The following is an 18048-nucleotide window of genomic DNA, read 5'->3' as shown; positions in this document are numbered from 1 at the left end:
TTTCTCAAAAGAAGATGTACAAACATGAAAAAATACTCAGCATCACTAGTCATCAGTGAAATGGAAATTAAAACCACAGTGAGATACCATTTTACCCTCACCAGAACGGCTATCATTAAAAAATAAAAAAACAACAGATGTTGGCATGGATGTGGTGAAAAGGGAAGCATTCACTGTGGGTAGGAATGTAAATTAGGCCAACCTTTACAGAAAACAGTGTGGAGATTTCTTAAAGAACTAAAAGTAGAACCACTTTTCAATTCAGGAATCCCATTACTGGGTATCTACCTAAAAGGAAAGAAGTCATTATGTAAAAAACACACCTGAAAATGTATGCTTATTACAGCACAATTTGCAATTGCAAAGTTATGGGACCAATCTAAGTGCCCATCGACTAATGAGTGGATAAAGAAAATGTGGTATATATACACCATGGAATACTACTCAACCATAAAATGAATAAAATAATGTATTTTGCAGCAACTTGAATGAAGCTGGAGGCCTTTATTCTAAATGAAGTAACTCAGAAATGGAAAACCAAATATTGTATGTCCTCACAAGCGGGAGCTCAACTATGTTTTTTAAAATTTTTATTTTATTTTATTTTTGAGATGGAGTTTTGCTCTGTCATCCAGGCTGGAGTGCAGTGGCTCAATCTTGGCTCACTGCAACTTCTGCCTCCTGGGTTCAAGCAATTCTCTTGTCTCAGTCTCCCGAGTACCTGGGACTACAGTCGTGTGCCACCACGCCTGGCTAATTTCTGTATTTTTAGTAGAGATGGGGTTTCACCATATTGGTCAGGCTCAAACTCCTGACCTCAGGTGATCCATTCGCCTTAGCCTCCCCAAGTCCTGGGATTACAGATGTGAGCCACTGCACCTGGCCTGGAGCTCAACTATGTGCAAAGGCAAACAGAGTGGTATAATGGACTTTGGAGACTCAGAAGTGGGAGCGTGAGAAGAGGTAAGAAATAAAAAATGACATATTTGTTACAACGTACACTGCTTGGGTGACAGGTGAAATAAAACCTCAGACTTCCCCACTATGCTATTCATTTACATAATAAAAAACCACTTACTATCCAAAAGCTATTGAAATAAAATTTAAAAAAAGAAATAAACCTATTTTAAAACAAAAAAGAAAACTCTCAGAGTTGCTGTTTATAGTTATTTACAACCACTTTCAAGGAAATGTTTTGAAAAAAATAATGAGTTGATACGCATTGTGCAACACTACCCTTCACCCAATATTGCACTGATTGAGAAGTTAAGTATATACTATTATTATGTATGTTGTGCAGATAAGGATATCGAAGCACAGAAAGGTTAATTAAGTTGCTCAAAATCACAGACTTAGCAAGGCCTAGGGCCAAAATCACTCTTAATTTCAGTACCCTACTTTCTTATTGATTAATAACAAAGTTACTGATTGAGAAAAATATAAAATTTTAAGAAAAAAAGAAAGAAAAATGAGAGGATTTATTGGATAGAGTAGAACTCAAACATTTTTATTTAATTTGCTAAGCCAGAAATTAGGCAAATCAATACTATGTATGAATGTAAACATCAACAAATTCTTAAAATCTTTTTTTTCTTTTTCCCCTACAGGGATAGCCCACAGCTATTCCATGGATGGGCACATTTGGAAGTTTGGTTCTAAAACCTAAAAGAAGAAATTTAGGAATAGGAACAGCTCCAGCCTCCAGCTCCCAGTGTGAGTGACACAGAAGACGGGTGATTTCTGCATTTTCAACTGAGGTACCAGGTTCATCTCACTGGGAAGTGTTGGACAGTCTGTGCTGGTCAGTGGGTGCAGCCCAACCAGTGAGAGCTGAAGTAGTCCCAGGCATTGCCTCACCTGGGAAGTGCAATGGGGAAGGGAATTCCCTTTCCTAGCCAAGGGAAACTGAGACACACAGTACCTGGAAAATTGGGTAACTCCCACCCTAATACTGTGCTTGAGAGAAGAAGACTTCAGTCGATCAAATGTCTCAGAGCTAAAGGAGGAACTACGTACCCAGTGCAAAGAAACTAAAAACCTTGAAAAAAGAATGGAAGAATGGGTAACTAGAATAATCAATGCAGAGAAGTCCATAAATGAACTGAGAGAGATGAAAACCATGACACGAGAACTACATGAAAAATGCACAAGCTTCAGTAACTGACTTGATCAACTGGAAGAAAGAGTATCAGTGATTGAAGATCAAATAGATGAAGTGAGAAGATAAGTTTAGGGAAAAAAGAGCAAAAAGAAATGAACAAAGCCTCCAAGAAATATTGGATTATGTGAAAAGACCAAATTTACGTCTGATTGGTGTGCCTGAAAGTGATGGGGAGAATGGAACCAAGTTGGAAAACACTCTGCAGGATATCATCCAGGAGAACTTCCCCAACCTAGCAAGGTAGGCCAACATTAAAATTCAGGAAATACAGAGAACACTGCAAAGACAGTCTTCAAGAAGAGCAACTCCAAGACACATAATTGTCAGATTCACCAAAGTTGAAATGAAGGAAAAAATGTTAAGGGCAGCCAGAGAGGAAGGTTGGGTTACCCACAAAGGGAAGTTCATCAGACTAGCCATAAGTAGAAAGCTGAAACTGGGTCCTTTTCTTACTCCTGATACAAAAATTAATTCAAGATGGATTAGAGACTTAAATGTTAGACCTAAAACCAGAAAAACCCTAGAAGAAAACTTAGCTAATACCATTCAGGACATAGGCATGGGCAAGGACTTCATGTCTAAAGCACCAAAAGCAATGGCAACAAAAGCCAAAATTGACAAATGGAATCTAATTAAACTAAAGAGCTTCTGCACAGCAAAAGAAACTACCATCAGAGTGAACAGGCAACCTACAGAATGGGAGAAAATTTTTGCAATCTTCTCATCTGACAAAGGGCTAATATCCAGAACCTACAAAGAACTCAAACAAATTTACAAGAAAAAAACAAACAACCCCATCAAAAAGTGGGCAAAGGATATGAACAGACACCTCTCAAAAGAAGACATTTATATAGCAAACAGACACATGAAAAAATGCTCATCATCACTCGCCATCAAAGAAATGCAAATCAAAACCACAATGAGATACCATCTCACACCAGTTACAATGGTGATTATTAAAAAGTCAAGAAACAACAGGTGCTGGAGATGATGTGGAGAAATTGGAACACTTTTATACTGTTGGTGAGACTGTAAACTAGTTCAACCATTGTGGAAAACAGTGTGGCGATACCTCAAGGATCTAGAACTAGAAATACCATTTGACCCAGCCATCCCATTACTGGGTATATACCCAAAGGATTATAAATCATACTGCTATAAAGACACATGCACACATATGTTTATTGCGGCACTATTCACAATAGTAAAGACTTGGAACCAACCCAAATGCCCATCAAGGACAGACTGGATTAAGAAAATGTGACACATATACACCATGGAATACTATGCAGCCATAAAAAAGGATGAGTTTTTGTCCTTTGTAGGGACATGGATGCAGCTGGAAACCGTCAATTTCAGCAAACTATTGCAAGAACAAAAAAAAAACCAACACTGCATGTTCTCACTCATAGGTGGGAATTGAACAATGAGATCACTTGGACACAGGAAGGGGAACATCACACATCGGGGCCTATTGTGGGGAGTCGGGAGGGGGAGGAATAGCATTAGGAGATATACCTAATGTAAATGACGAGTTAATGGGTGCAGCATACCAACATGGCACATGAATACATATGTAACAAACCTGCATGTTGTGCACATGTACCCTAGAACTTACAGTATAATTAAAAAAAAAAAAAAGAAAAAGAAAAACAAGCAGAGAAACAAAAATTGATACAGAAAAAAATGTCACGCTTATGCACTAAATTATCCATAATTAGTTTAATTATGAATGGTCTATCAAGAGACAGATAATAGAAGAGTGTATTTAAAAGTATGACCCTTTCGTATATGTTTCTTGTATGCTGTGTACAAGAAACTCACTTGAAATTTACCAATCCAGGGCAGGCCAAATTAAAAGGATGAAAAAAGATATATTACACAAACATTAATGCAAGGAAAGCAAGAGTGCTTGTATGTATATCAGATAAAGCAAAGAAAATTACCAGAAACAGAGAGATTATGTAATGATCAAAGGTTTAATCTGTGAAGAAGACAGCAATTTTAAAAGCGTATTCACCAAACAACAGAGCTTCAAAATATGTGATGTGAAAATTGCCAGAACTAAGGCGGGTCGGGCTCGGACCTGCGCTGCCTCAGGATGTAAAGTGTAACAAGGTGGCCGGGGCGGGGGAGAATGGGGGGCCGCAGCATGGGTCTGTGAGGCCTATGGGGTGCCCGCGTTCCCCAGCGGCCCCCGCAGCCGGCTCCGCAGTGGTCCACTCCAGTTGGTTGCCGCCCGCAGATTCGGATTCCAGACCCAAGGCTGCGTGTTCTCTACGGTTTGTTGTGGCCGGTGTTACCGCGGTGATCCCAGAGCAGTTTGGCGCTATGGAGGAGCCCGGCGCTACCCCTAAGCCCTATTTGGGATTGGTTCTGGAGGAGCTAGGCAGGGTTGTGGCAGCACTACCTGAAAGTAGGAGACCAGATTCGAATCCTTATGATTTTCCATGGGAATTGGTGGTATGTGCAGCTGTTGTTGGATTTTTTGCCATTCTCCTTTTTCTGTGGAGAAGTTTTAGATCGGTTAGGAGTCGGCTTTATGTGGGAAGAGAAAAAATACTTGCTGCAACGCTTTCTGGACTAATTGAAGAAAAATGTAAACTACTTGAAAAATTTAGCCTTATTCAAAAAGAATACGAAGACTATGAAGTAGAGTCATCTTTAGAGGATGTCAGCTTTGAGAAGGCGGCAGCAGAAGCACGAAGTTTGGAGGCAACCTGTGAAAAGCTGAACAGGTTCAATTCTGAACTTGAGGATGAAATCCTCTGTCTAGAAAAAGAGTTCAAAGAAGAGAAATCTAAACATTCTCAACAAGATGAATTGATGGCGGATATTTCAAAAACGATACAGTCTGTACAAGATGAGTCAAAATCTCTCAAATCACAAATAGCTGAAGCCAAAATCATTTTCAAGATTTTTCAAATGAATGAAGAACGATGGGAGATAGCAATAAAAGATGCTTTGAGTGAAAATTCTCAACTTCAGGAAAGCCAGAAGCAGCTTTTGCAAGAAGCTGAAGTATGGAAGGAACAAGTGAGTGAGCTTAATAAACAGAAAGTAACATTCGAAGACTCCAAAGTACACGCAGAACAAGTTCTAAATGATAAAGAAAATCACATCAAGACTCTGACTGGATGCTTGCTGAAGATGAAAGATTGGGCTGCTGTGCTTGGAGAGGACATAACGGATGATGATAACTTGGAATTAGAAGTGAACGGTGAACCGGAAAATGGTGCTTACTTAGATGATCCTCCAAAAGGAGCTTTGAAGAAACTGATTCATGCTGCTAAGTTAAATGTTTCTTTACAAACCTTAGAAGGAGAAAGAAACCACATTATTATTCAGTTATCTGAAGTTGACAAAACAAAGGACGAGCTTACAGAGCAAATTAAAAATCTTCAGACTCAACAAGCATCTTTGCAGTCAGAAAACATGTGTTTTGAAAGTGAGAATCAGAAACTTCAACGGAAACTTAAAATAATGACTGAATTATATCAAGAAAATGAAATGAAACTCCACAAGAAATTGACAGTAGAGGAAAATTACCAGATACAGGAAGAAGAGAAACTTTCTAAAGTGGAAAAAAAGATCAGCCATACCACTGAAGGGCTGGAGACCTATAGAAAGCTAGCCAAAGATCGTGAAGAAGAATTGGAGAGAACTATTAATTTTTATCGAAGGCAGGTTATTTCCTACGAGAGAAAAGGACATGATAATTGGTTGGCAGCTCGGACTGCTGAAAGAAACCTCAGTGATTTAAGGAAAGAAAATGCTAACAACAGACAAAAATTAACTGAAACAGGGTTTAAATTTGCACTTTTAGAAAAAGATCGTTCTGCACCTGATGTTTCAAATACAGCATTTGACAGAGAGCAGTCCCCATATGGTCCCTCACCATTGGGTCGGCCTTCATCTGAAACGAGAGCGTTTCTCTCTCCTCAAACTTTGTTGGAGGGTCCACTCAGACTCTCACCTGTGCTTTCGGGGAGAGGAAGAAGAGGCCCAAGAGGCCCAGGGAATCCTCTGGACCATCAGATTACCAATGAAAGAGGAGAACCAAGCTGTGATACATTAACTGATCCTCACAGGGCTCCTTCTGATACTGGGTCCCTGTCATCTCCGTGGGATCAGGAACGAAGGATGATATTTCCTCCACCAGGACAATCATATCCTGATTCAGGTCTTCCTCCACAAAGGGAAGACAGATTTTATTCTAATTCTGATAGACTGTCTGGGCCAGCAGAACTCAGAAGTTTTAATATGCCTTCTTTGGATAAAATGGATGGATCAATGCCTTCAGAAATGGAATCCAGTAGAAATGACGCCAAAGATGATCTTGGTGATTTAAATGTGCCTGATTCATCTCTCCCTGCTGAAAATGAAGCAACTGGCACCGGCTTTGTGCCTCCACCTCTAGCTCCAATCAGAGGTCCATTGTTTCCAGTGAATACAAGGGGCCCGTTCATGAGAAGAGGACCTCCTTTCCCCCCACCTCCTCCAGGAACCATGTTTGGAGCTTCTGGAGGTTACTATCCACCAACGGATTTCCCAGGTCCACCACATGCTCCATTTGCAGTGAGAAACATCTATCCACCGAGGGGTTTTCCTCCTTACCTTCACCCAAGACCTGGATTTTTACCTCACCCTCACATTCTGAAGGTAGAAGCGAGTTCCCTTCAGGGTTGATTCTGCCTTCAAGGGAGCCTGCTACTGAACATCCAGAACCACAGCAAGAAACCTGACAATATTTTTGCTCTATTCAAAAGTAATTTAGACTGATGTCATTTTCAGTTTAAGTAACTGCTGTTACTTAAGTGATTACACTTTTCTCAAATTGAAGTTTAATGGAATTATAGTTCTTAGTATAGTATTTTATAAATAAAGATTATTTAAACACAAAAGAAATTTAAGTGTGCTGAAGATAACTGCAACTCCAAACCTAACGCTGTGTAGTTCTATGTTTTGCCATCTCGAAGCAAAGTGGAACCAGCAATGAGAGGTAATGGTTTGTGAATCAATTGTTCTCTTTTTTATTGTCTGGTGAATCTGCTGATATATAGGCACTAACAAAATTGGCAGGCTAAATTTATCCCTTATGTGTACATTTGGTAAATGTGAAGCCAGTGTAGAAAGTAATGTATAAATTCTAAACTTGTAGCCCAACTGCCAATGTTATAAAACTTATTCCTGGGCTACAAAAAACAAAACAAAACAAAACAAAAAACAAAAAAACACACATACAAAAACACAAAAAAACCTAGCTTGTAAGAAATGGAAGCTCATCATTCACTGAGGAAAACACATTCTATTTTGTTTTCTGTGTTTAAAAAGCAATACATTTACTTTAGTATAACTACAAAAAATTATTTTTCCAAGAGCAAAAAAGTTAGAATATTTTCCTTAATTTTCAATGTGGCAACTACACTAAAAAGGTATAAAAAGTGAAGGGACTGTAATAATTCTTTCTGGAAATGTATTTACTTTAGGTTCTCAAAAATACCCTCAAACTTTACCATGGCTTTTTAAATATTTTAAAATACCAGCTTTTCAAGGTCCTGTCTAGCACTAACATTGTTTTATGAAGTTGTTAAGTAATGAGAAAATAATTTTTGAAGAAGAATATAATTAATATACCTCTTAATCAAGCATTTAAAAAAGTAATAGGTGTAGTAGTATACAGGCTTTTAAAAAATTTATTTAATACATCTAGTAAAATAAACTTATTTTTAACATTTATATCTGAACATGTGGTATGTGTTTTCTAGCTGGAAGTATGGGTGGAGTTTAGAAAAGGAATGAGGAAGATAAGTTTATCTGGAGTTGACATATGAAACCCAAACTAGGCAGATTTTGTGGGAGCAACCTGCAGATTAGTGGCACCTACGAAAAGCACAGGGCACTGCAGTGTGCTTCCCAGGTTCTAAGTCTCCCCTGGTGGGTTTACAGTCAGAGCAAGGGTAGCCTCATCTTGCGTAGGTACATTAGACTCTTTAGATGTTATGCCTGATTTTACCAAGCGCAGTGCAGAAATTGAGAATAATCTATTATTATATAATTCAGGAAAGAATAGGACACATTGAAAGACATCAATATGGCACAGAGGAAAAATGAAGCAAGGTACACATTCATAAACTGACATGCATTTGAGATAACTGTATTCACTTAATCAAAACCCCAAAGATATTTCTCTGAAAGTCAATAGGTCCCTTTGCAAAAATTATACCAGTGAGAAAATTACGGCAATGAAAGATAACTGATCTAATCCACCTCCCCCATCTTGCCTTTCCCCTAATCATTCCTGGGCTTAGGCTAAGCTGTCTTTGAGAGATATTTAATTTATAGTTTTAAATGGGAATGGGCCTTCCCCAAGAACTCAATAGCCTTTGCCAAACGAATGAAAGACCATCAGGTTAGGGGAAAGATAGGAGCCTGATTCTGCTAAGGCACAGGAACAGATTGTCAGCCATTCCTGCAGGTAACACCACTATTGTATATTGGCCTTTGAGATTTTTTTTTTCAGTTTTTTGGGTTTTTTTTTTTTCATGTCTGACACCTATGGCTCCACTGGACCCCATGGCTCTACCTGGACCCTCCAATCCTGTCCCTGTGGCCCCACCCCCACCCAGAAACAATTTAGCCCACAGGAGGACAGCTTTGACCCCCTAAAATTTCATCTCTGCCCCAACCAATCAGCAGCAAGCCTAGCCACTGGCACTCCTTTCCCCAAAATGACTTTGAAAAACTCCTAACCTATGAGCATTGGGTAGATTGATTTGAGTACTAACTCAATCTCCCCCGTGGCATGGCTGGCCTCATGTCTATTAAACTCCTCTTTTTACTGTAATACCATAGTCTTTCTTTGAGCAGCAGGCAGGGAGAACCCCTCAGGCAGTTACAGTAAAGTCACATGCATTTGAGATAGCTATATTCATTTCACAAAAACCCCAGAGCTATTTCTCTGCAAGTCAATAGGTCCATTTTGCATATGACAGGCAAAACAGAACAAAGACATGCTTCTTAAACATATAAATCCTGTGAGCTCTTCTCCCACCTGTGTATATGAGTTACGAATTTGGGTGACCTTAGAGAAGGAAACTTAGTCTCTCTTGGGAATAGAATGCATTTCGGAAGATGATGTGGTGGTGGCTTAATTGCTCTAAAGCAGCTGTTTTGACAGGGCTGTTTGGAAGCCATTCTGACCTGGCAGCCCTGATACTGTTGGGACATCCTAACACAGCTTGAAAAAAAACAACTCACCAAATCTTGCTAGTTCTTTTTATAATTACCAAGAAATAGTGAAACAACTACACTCACCCCATCTCTGATTTGCATCGCAGGCTCCCACCTCTGAGGATTCAAGAATGGATGTAGCAAGGCTTAGAACGGGGGCAAAATGTCACATGGGTGAGGCATATTTATTTTGCACATTACTTGAATTAAGAAGAACACACAAAATTTTTGCTTTATGACAAGGCTTTGTAAAAATGGCCTCTGCACCAAACCAAATCTGTTTTTTGCACCATCATAAAATCTCCATCTTCAAGTAAATATATGGCTCTCTGCAAGAAAGGAAGAACTCTCTACTTTGTCTTGCCATGTACAAGATGAAGAGATTTTAGAGGGTCTCAACAGTTACTTGTGAGTTTTCACTTCCTCTTGTGGAATGTTTCCTTTGAAACAAAAAAGTGCGTTATAGCTTTAGACCGAAGGGCTGTAATCTGATTAAGTAGGTGGTAAAGACTGCCATGAGAGAAGCATAAAAAATTGTGGGGCAATATTCTTTTTTTTTTTCTTTTTTTGGCTGTGCAACGTACTCCATCCCTGGATTACTGAGAAAACTGAGCAGCCTGTCTCCACGGAAATAAAATATTTTCTTCAAGTTATAGCTTTTTAAATCTCAATTTTCTATAAGAAATATTATTAAAGTCAGAGATTAATATAAAAATACTTCAGTACCAATTCAAAGAGATAAAGCAAGCATTTATCATTCTGATATTGAGGATTAATAAAAAGAACAAATATTTAGGTTCATATGTATATCAAACTATACAGTGATTTTTTTTTCTCCATTTTGGTCCTGCCAGTTATATGTTGGGAATGTTGCATATCAAAGTTAGTGACAAAAATGAGAGTATAATTATGTCAAAATTTCACACGAGAGCTAAATTATAATTAGTACATAAAAATCTTGTCTCTAGTATAATTTAAAGTCTTTCATTTTCACCCATATGTTTGGAAACATGTACCTGCTAGGCTTGGAGTGTTCGGATTTCAGTTGATAGAGACTGGAGAATATAGCCAGCAACTTTCTGTCCTACAGGTCGTGTATGTTCTGTTTGAATACAGATTCTACACTCTCCTCCATCCTCCCTGCCTCTCAAAATTTCGTTGTCTTTTACAGGACTATTTCTAGGTCGTGTTATGGTTACCCTGACCCCAGGCACTCCCTATGCTGGTCCACCCAAACTCAGAGCCATGATCAAGGCCCTTTTACAACACAGATCTGATTACTTCACTCTCTTTTGTGGGGTAAATATAAGACAAGAGCCAGGCAGGTGCACTGTGGAGGAGGGGAGAATGCAAGCAGAAAAAAGGAAGCCCACTGGGCACAGTGGCTCATGCCTGCAATCCCAGCAGTTTGGGAGGCCAAGGCGGGCAGATCACGAGGTCAAGAGATCAAGACCATCCTGGCCAACATGGTGAAACCCCATCTCTACTAAAAATACAAAAATTAGCTGAGCGTGGTGGCACATGCCTGTAGTCCCTGCAGCACCTGTAGCTACTTGGGAGGCTGAGGCGGGAGAATCACTTGAATCTGGGGGCAGGGGTTGCAGTGAGCTGAGATCGTCCCACTGCAGCACTCCGGCTGGACGAGAGATAAAGACTCTGTCTCAAAAAAAAAAAAAAAAAAAAAAAAAAAGGTCGTAGGAGACATGTACAAACTTGTAGGCATTTGAGAAAATATGTTCATTTGACTAAAACCAGAAATACATAACTCGGAAAATGTAAAATACAGATGAAAAAATGAAAGCAATCATCTTCTTAAACTTATGCAGATCTTAAACTCATTTCTCTGGCTTTAAAAGAAGAACATCAGTCTGGAGAAGCTAATGGTATGGTGTATCGGAGGCCTTGTTGGGAAAACTCTTAATTGCCTACAGGTTTAGGACCAAGCAGGGCATATAAGTCACTTCATGGTTCGGCCCCTTCCTTCTTCTCTGTTGCCTAACAATTTTAACTTCACCAATATTAAACTAATTGCAGTTTTCTAAACCTATCCTACCATTTTACCCTTTGATGATTTTCTACCTGCCTTTTTCTTCGTTGAGAATTTCCTTACTTTCTATCTATCTTAGGCTGACAAACTGATTGATTCTCCAAAATGCAGCTCAAGTATTACCTCATTTCTGAGGATCATTCTTTCATCCCTTCAAGTTCCTTCCTATGTGTCATCATTAACTTTCTATGTGTGGTTTTAATGTACTTCAAGTAATGTCTTATACTTATTTTCTCGTGGCTATTGTTCCCTTTCAGACTTGATAAGTCCTCAAGGAGAGAATCTATGTCTTTTTAAAAAATCTTGATATTTCCTTGCAGAGGTCCTGGCACAAAATAGATACCCAATATATGCACAACTGAATAGAAATTTATGAGGGAGTGATCACTATCCATGTCTTCCTTTCAGCTAGGACTGTGTCCCATGACAAAAGTTTTTTTGGATGATGATCATTTGTCTTGTCATTTTTTAGTTCAACAGCAAGTGCCAGGGGAAGATCAAGGAAAAACTGTCTGCATCTTGATTCCAGATTTTAAAAGCTCTGTAACCCTCACTCCGATGGTTGTGCTTGCAGAAGAGAAAACATTACCACTGGGACTAAAAAACAAAATCCTTTCACAAATGTAACTGAGTTTGTTTGCATGCTCTGGAATATAAATGTTTGAAAATCTGCAATGGCAATGAAATAAGGGATCAAGTTCTACAGGCAAAAAGCCATAGAACCAATATTCCAAAAATGGCTCATTAATTTCTTTTTTTACCCACCAACTGCACAGCTTGAGAATATATTTTAAAAATCTGATCTTGTTTTAAACTATTAAAATATTTTCCAGTGTCTAAATAGCAGCCAGTTCTTATATTATTCATGATTGCAGCCTGTCATTGTGACCAGTTTTTTCCACTACTTAATTGAGTGTAGTATCATTTCCATTTTGCTACTGCCCAATAGTACTGAAAAATGTAAGCTATAAAACTGTACTCATCAAGAAATATTAATGGAGGAGGATATCCATATCTTTTCACAATGCTTAAAAGCTTAAGCTGTAATAATAAAAAGTTGGCATGTATTTCCTGAAAAAATCAAAAGAAGAACTTGAAGGAAATGAAAGTAAAATCCAATAGGATTACAAAATTAGAACAGAGTTAAGGAAAAATATTTTGAGTACAAGAAGAAATCTAAAATAAATACAAAAATATAGTTTTGATACTGCGATGTGACCCAGACAATTGGTACTCAATTATGTAATTGGAGACTCCTTGAAGAATCTAGCAGTGCACTCATTGGAGGAAGGCAAGAAAAACATCTTTCCCTGAATATCCATCTGGATTTAACCAGCTAGATAAAGGGAAAAATGAACTGGTAGTTTAGAGAGAAAGCATTAGAACAAAACCTTGTCAGTCATCAGAATGATGAGACTAAGGAAATGGAGCAACCAAATTCTTGACATGGCTGGTCTATGCTTAAAGAGGAAGGGGACAATATCATACCCTATTATTGATAACCAGAAGAAATGGTGAAACTATTTGGTTCAAGTTGATTAGCAACATCTTCATACATAGTAAAGTGTCATAAGTCTCATTTAAAGCCACAGAGAGTTACTACACATGTTTAAGAATTTCAGATTTGAAAAGAGTTAAGGTAAAAAAATCTCTCTCTTGGTATGTGGCTAAGAATTTCCAGGAAAGGTATTACAAAACTCAGCAAGGCTGGTATATTAGTCTGTTCTTGCATTGCTATAAATAAAAACCTGAGACTGAGTAATTCATAAAGAAAAGAGGTTTAGTTGGCTCACTGTTCTACAGGATTTATAGGAAGCATGGTGCTGACATCTGCTTGGCTTTTGGGGAGGCTTCAGGAGACTTAAAATCATGATGGAAGCTGAAAGGGGGAGCAGGCAGGTCACATGGCAAAAGCAGGAGAAACATAGAGGGAGGTGTTGCTACACACCTTAAAACAACCAGATCTTCAAAGAACTCATTTGCTATTGTGAGGGTAGTACTAACCAGATGGTGCTAAACCATTTACGAGAAATCAACCCTTGTGATCCAATTACCACCCACCAGGCCCCACCTCCAACACTGGAGATTACAGTTCAATATGAGATTTGGGTGGAACATGCAAACCATATCATTTTGCCCCTGGCCCCCCAAATCTCATGTACTTCTCATATTGCAAAATACAATCGTGCCTTCCCAATACTTTCTGAAAGTCTTAACTCATTCTAGCATTAACTCAAAAGTCCAAAGTCCAAAGTTTCATCTAAGACAAGGCAAGTCTCTGCCACCTATAAGCCTGTAAAATTAAAGACAATTTATGTACTTCTAAGATATAATGGGGTTATAGGCATTGGGTAATCATTCTCATTACAAAAGGGAGAAATCAGCCAAAAGAAAGGGGAGTACAGGCCCCATGCAAGTCCAAAGCCCAGCAGGACAGTCATTAAATCTTAAGGCTCCAACATCATCTTCTTTGACTCCATATCTTGCCTCCGGGACACAATGGTACAAGGGGTGGGCTCCCAGTGCCTTGGGCAGCTCTGCCTCTATGGCTTTGCAAATTTGGCTCCAGAGGTTGCTGTCACAGGTGGTTGAGTGCCTGTGGCTTTTCTATGCCGAGTATGCATGCTGACGGTGGATCTACCATTATGGGGTCTGCAGGATGGTGGCCTTCATCCCACAGCACCATTAGGCAGTGCCCCAGTGGGTACTCTAAGTGGGGCCTCCAACCCATTTTCCCTCTGCACTGCCCTAGTGGAGGTTCTTTGAGAGGGCTCTGCCCCTGCAGCAGGCTTCTGCTTGGGCACCCAGGCTTTCTTATATTTGCTGTTACTTTTAATGGCAAAAACCACAATTACTTTTGCGCCAACATAATACATCCTTTGAAATCTAGGCAGAGAACATCAAGCCTCATTCACTCTTGCACTCTGTGCAGCCACAGGCTTAAAGCCACATGGAAGCCACCAAGGTTTACAGTAGCTTATGCCCTCTGGAACTATGGCCCAAGCTGTACCTGGCCCCTTGGAGCAGAGGCTGTTGCCGGAGCAGCTGGGATGTGGGAGCTGCGTCCCAAGGCTACAAATAGGGCAGTGGAGCCCTTGGCCCAGGAAACCATTCTTCCTTCCTAGGCCTCTGGGTCTGTGATGGGAGAGGCTGCTGTGCAGATCTATGAAATGCCTTCGAAGCCTTTTTCTTGTTGTCTTGGCTATGAGCACTTGGCTTCTTCTTAGTTATACAAATATCTCTAATAAGTAGTTGATCCACAGCCTGCTTGACTTCCTCTCCTGTAAAAGCTTTTTCTTTCTCTGCCTAGACATGAATAGGTTACAAATTTTTCAAACTTTGACACTCTGCTTTCCTTTTAAATATGAAAGTTCCAACTTATTTGTTTGCTCCCATATCTGATCACAGGCTGTCAGAAGCAGTCATGTTACTTCTTAAACACTTACTTTGCTGCTTAGAAATTTATTTTGTCAGATACCCTAGGTCATCACTCTCTATTTCAAACCTCCACATATCCCTAGGGCATGGACACAATCCAGCCAGGTTCTTTTGCTAAGGCATAACATATGTGACCTTTGCTTCAGTTCCCAATAAGATCCTCATTTCCATCTGATACCTCATCAGCCAGGCATTCACTGTCCATATCACCATCGGTATTTTGGTCACAACCATCTAACCTGTCTCTACAAAGTTCCAAACTTACCCCGTCTTCTTCTGAGCTCTCCAAACCCTTCCAACATTTGCCTGTTACTCAGTTCCAAAGCTGCTTCTAAATTTTAATTATCTTTATAGTAATGCCCCACTTCTCAGGACCAATTTTTTGTATTAGTTTGTTCTTGCATCACTATAAGGAAATACCTGAGACTGGGTAATTTGTAAAGAAAAGAAGTTAAATTGGCTCATGGCTTTGCAGGCTATACAGGAAGCATGGCACTGACATCTGCTCAACTACTGGAGAGGCTTCAGGAACTTAAAATCGTGATGGAAGGTGAAGGCAGAGCAGGCAGGTCACATGAGGAAAGCAGGAGCAAGAGAGAGAGGGGAGTGCTACGCACTTTTAAATGACTAGATCTTGCAAAAACTGTTTTTCAGTTTATCTTTGATGCACATAGTTTCATGTAATAAATCTTCAAAATAGTCAGGGAACGAATTGTAAACACCCCTCACCCCTTACCAGTTCCTCTGCTTGAGTTCTATTACTGTATATCTCCTAAAATTTGTATTTAAAAAAATATTTCCACCTGTTTTAAGTATTTATTTTGCTTCTTTGCTCAGCAATGGAGCCCTCTTTATCCACTGAATCCACGCTCGAAGTTTTTCTGAACATTGTTCTGTTCACGGATCCCCTTAAAACCCATATAAATTCTTCCTAGACAAATGTGGCTTTGCGTGCACATGTGTGTACATGCACACACACAGACAAATTGTCCCACATTCACAGGCATATGCAGTGCTATGCATACCATTTCATGGGTTGGTAAATCCCATAATTCCATCTGTGAAGACCAGGTTAAGAATTCTTGCTTTGTTGATTTGTGTTTTCTGGTCTTAGACAACATTTTTATAAAGGGCCATTCTGCCTCTAGTTCATCCTGCTTCTTTGTAGTGAGCACTTACGGAGTGTCTGTGGTGTGCTGTGCCAGGTTTTGCTTTAGATGACAAAGACACAAGTTTGCTGGGCTTATTTTGTTCCTTTCTCTATAGAATGTCTAGAATTACTCTGTACTCTTTTTCATCTCTACCCAAATGATCTTTGTTGGTAAAACTTTAAACACGTCACATAATTTACACATCACGTATTTTAATCAAAGCACAAAAGTTTGAATTTTCTGTGAGCAAATTTCTTAATAAAAATCCTTTACTGTAAGGATTTAAAAAGACATTGAAGACTTTGGCAAAGTTACCTGGAAAAAACAATTCTCTTTGGAGCTTTGCTCTGGCCTGCTTGGAAAAGCATCTTTTCTTCAGCCAATCAGCCTGGAATTCACTGTAATGCTCATCGGGCCATGTGATGTACACCTTATAACACAAAAAGCAAATTTCACCTCTATGGATTTTATTTCCGTTCTCCACTATTGCTCTGTTTTTGAATGCTGTTTAAGATAATCAGGGAATCCAATTATGCTTTGCTTAATTTTTTTTTTTTTTTTAAGAAGGAGTCTTGCTCCATTGCCAGGCGGGAGTGCACTGGTGCAATCTCAGCTCACTGCAGCACCTGCCTCCCAGGTTCAAGCGATTCCCCTGCCTCAGCCTCCCAAGTAGCTGGGATTACAGGCAAGCAAAACCACGCCCGGCTAATTTTTTGTATTTTAGTAAAGGGTTTCACCATGTTGGCTAAGACAGTGTCGATCTCCTGACCTCGTGATCTACCTGCCTCAGTCTCCCAAAGTGCTGGGATTACAGGCGTGAGCCACCATGCCTGGCCAGTTTAATTTTTAAGATAGAGATTAAGCATAAGCTTTTGGAAAACAAGGAAGCCAAAGTAATACATCTGAGGTCTGAAGCCCTTAAATAGCACTCAAGAAATAGAGCATGGATAGATCTACAGTTCTTGACCTACATCCTCTAAACCTGGGATCCCCAAACTTTCTGTGATAACTGAAGCTAGTTATCAATTAAGATTCCTGCCAAGAGTATTAGAAATAGTAATGATGTGACTGGGTGTGGTGGCTCACGCCTATAATCCCACCACTTTGGGAGGCCGAGGTGGGCAGATCACAAGGTAAGGAGTTTGAGACCAGCCTGGCCAACATGGTGAAACCCCATCTCTACTAAAAATACAAAAATTAGCTGGGCATGGTGGCCCGTGCCTGTAATCCTGGCTACTTGGGAGGCTAAGCCAGGAGAATTGCTTGAACCCAGGAGGCGGAGGTTGCAGTGAGCCGAGATCGCCGCACTGCATTCCGGCCTGGGCAACAGAACAAGATTCCATCTCAAAAAGGAAACAAAAAAGTAATAGTAGTGATGATAAGGAGGATGACAGCAATAATAAAAATAACACTATTTTGAGTGTTTACAACAAGTACTATAGACATAACACATTTAATCTTTACAACTCTAGGGGGAAGATACTACTATTGTTCGCATTTTTTTCAGGTGAGAAATGCAAGAGTAAACAACATTTCTATCTAGCTAGCAAGCAGTGAAATCTGGGAGTAAAGTCTTCAAGTCGGGATGTGGACAGAAGCGTAATAAGAATCCTAGTAAATTTGGAAGAGAGAAACATGGAATGGTGGCTGCCACTGGTTTGTAGTTTTGAGAGCTGTGCTTTTGGGAATCCAAGAACAAGTTTTGTATCTCTACATACTAATTTGACTAAAAGACATTAGTTAATGTCTTTTTTTTTTTTTTTTTTTTTTAGTGCTTACTGTATGCCAGGCAGTGTTAAACATTTTTATCCATATTATCCCAGTGATGCCTCACATTTCTATGAGCAAGTTCTTTTAGTATTCCTTTTTGCAAATGAACAAACTGAGGCTTAGAAGCATTGCTTTTATTGTAGACAGTTTGTGTTTTCAAGGCTGCCACTCACTGAAAGAGTGACAAGTAGCACTGCAAATTTTATTAAAAATAGTAGTAGTAATGATAATAGTAATCATAATAGCTG

General features: G+C 39.5%; 1 protein-coding gene and 1 pseudogene across 3 annotated transcripts in view; one reads left to right on the top strand and one right to left on the bottom strand.

Annotated features, from left to right (window-relative positions):
* The window catches only part of BBOX1 (gamma-butyrobetaine hydroxylase 1), a 92029-nt gene that overhangs the window by 58562 nt on the left and 15419 nt on the right, over positions 1-18048 (bottom strand). For all 3 annotated transcript variants that reach the window (XM_009186403.2, XM_009186401.3, XM_009186404.4), the window contains exon 3: positions 16346-16460. In XM_009186403.2, the coding sequence (XP_009184667.1) occupies positions 16346-16460 (115 nt within the window). The remainder of the gene's footprint in view (positions 1-16345; positions 16461-18048) is intronic.
* On the top strand, positions 4442-6934 carry LOC116269755 (annotated as a pseudogene).

The sequence above is a fragment of the Papio anubis genome, chromosome 12, assembly GCF_008728515.1.
Source record: "Papio anubis isolate 15944 chromosome 12, Panubis1.0, whole genome shotgun sequence".
NCBI classification, from domain to species: domain Eukaryota; kingdom Metazoa; phylum Chordata; class Mammalia; order Primates; family Cercopithecidae; genus Papio; species Papio anubis.
The sequence above is the reverse complement of the archived record's forward strand: the minus strand, read 5'-3'. Positions and strand labels throughout refer to the sequence as shown.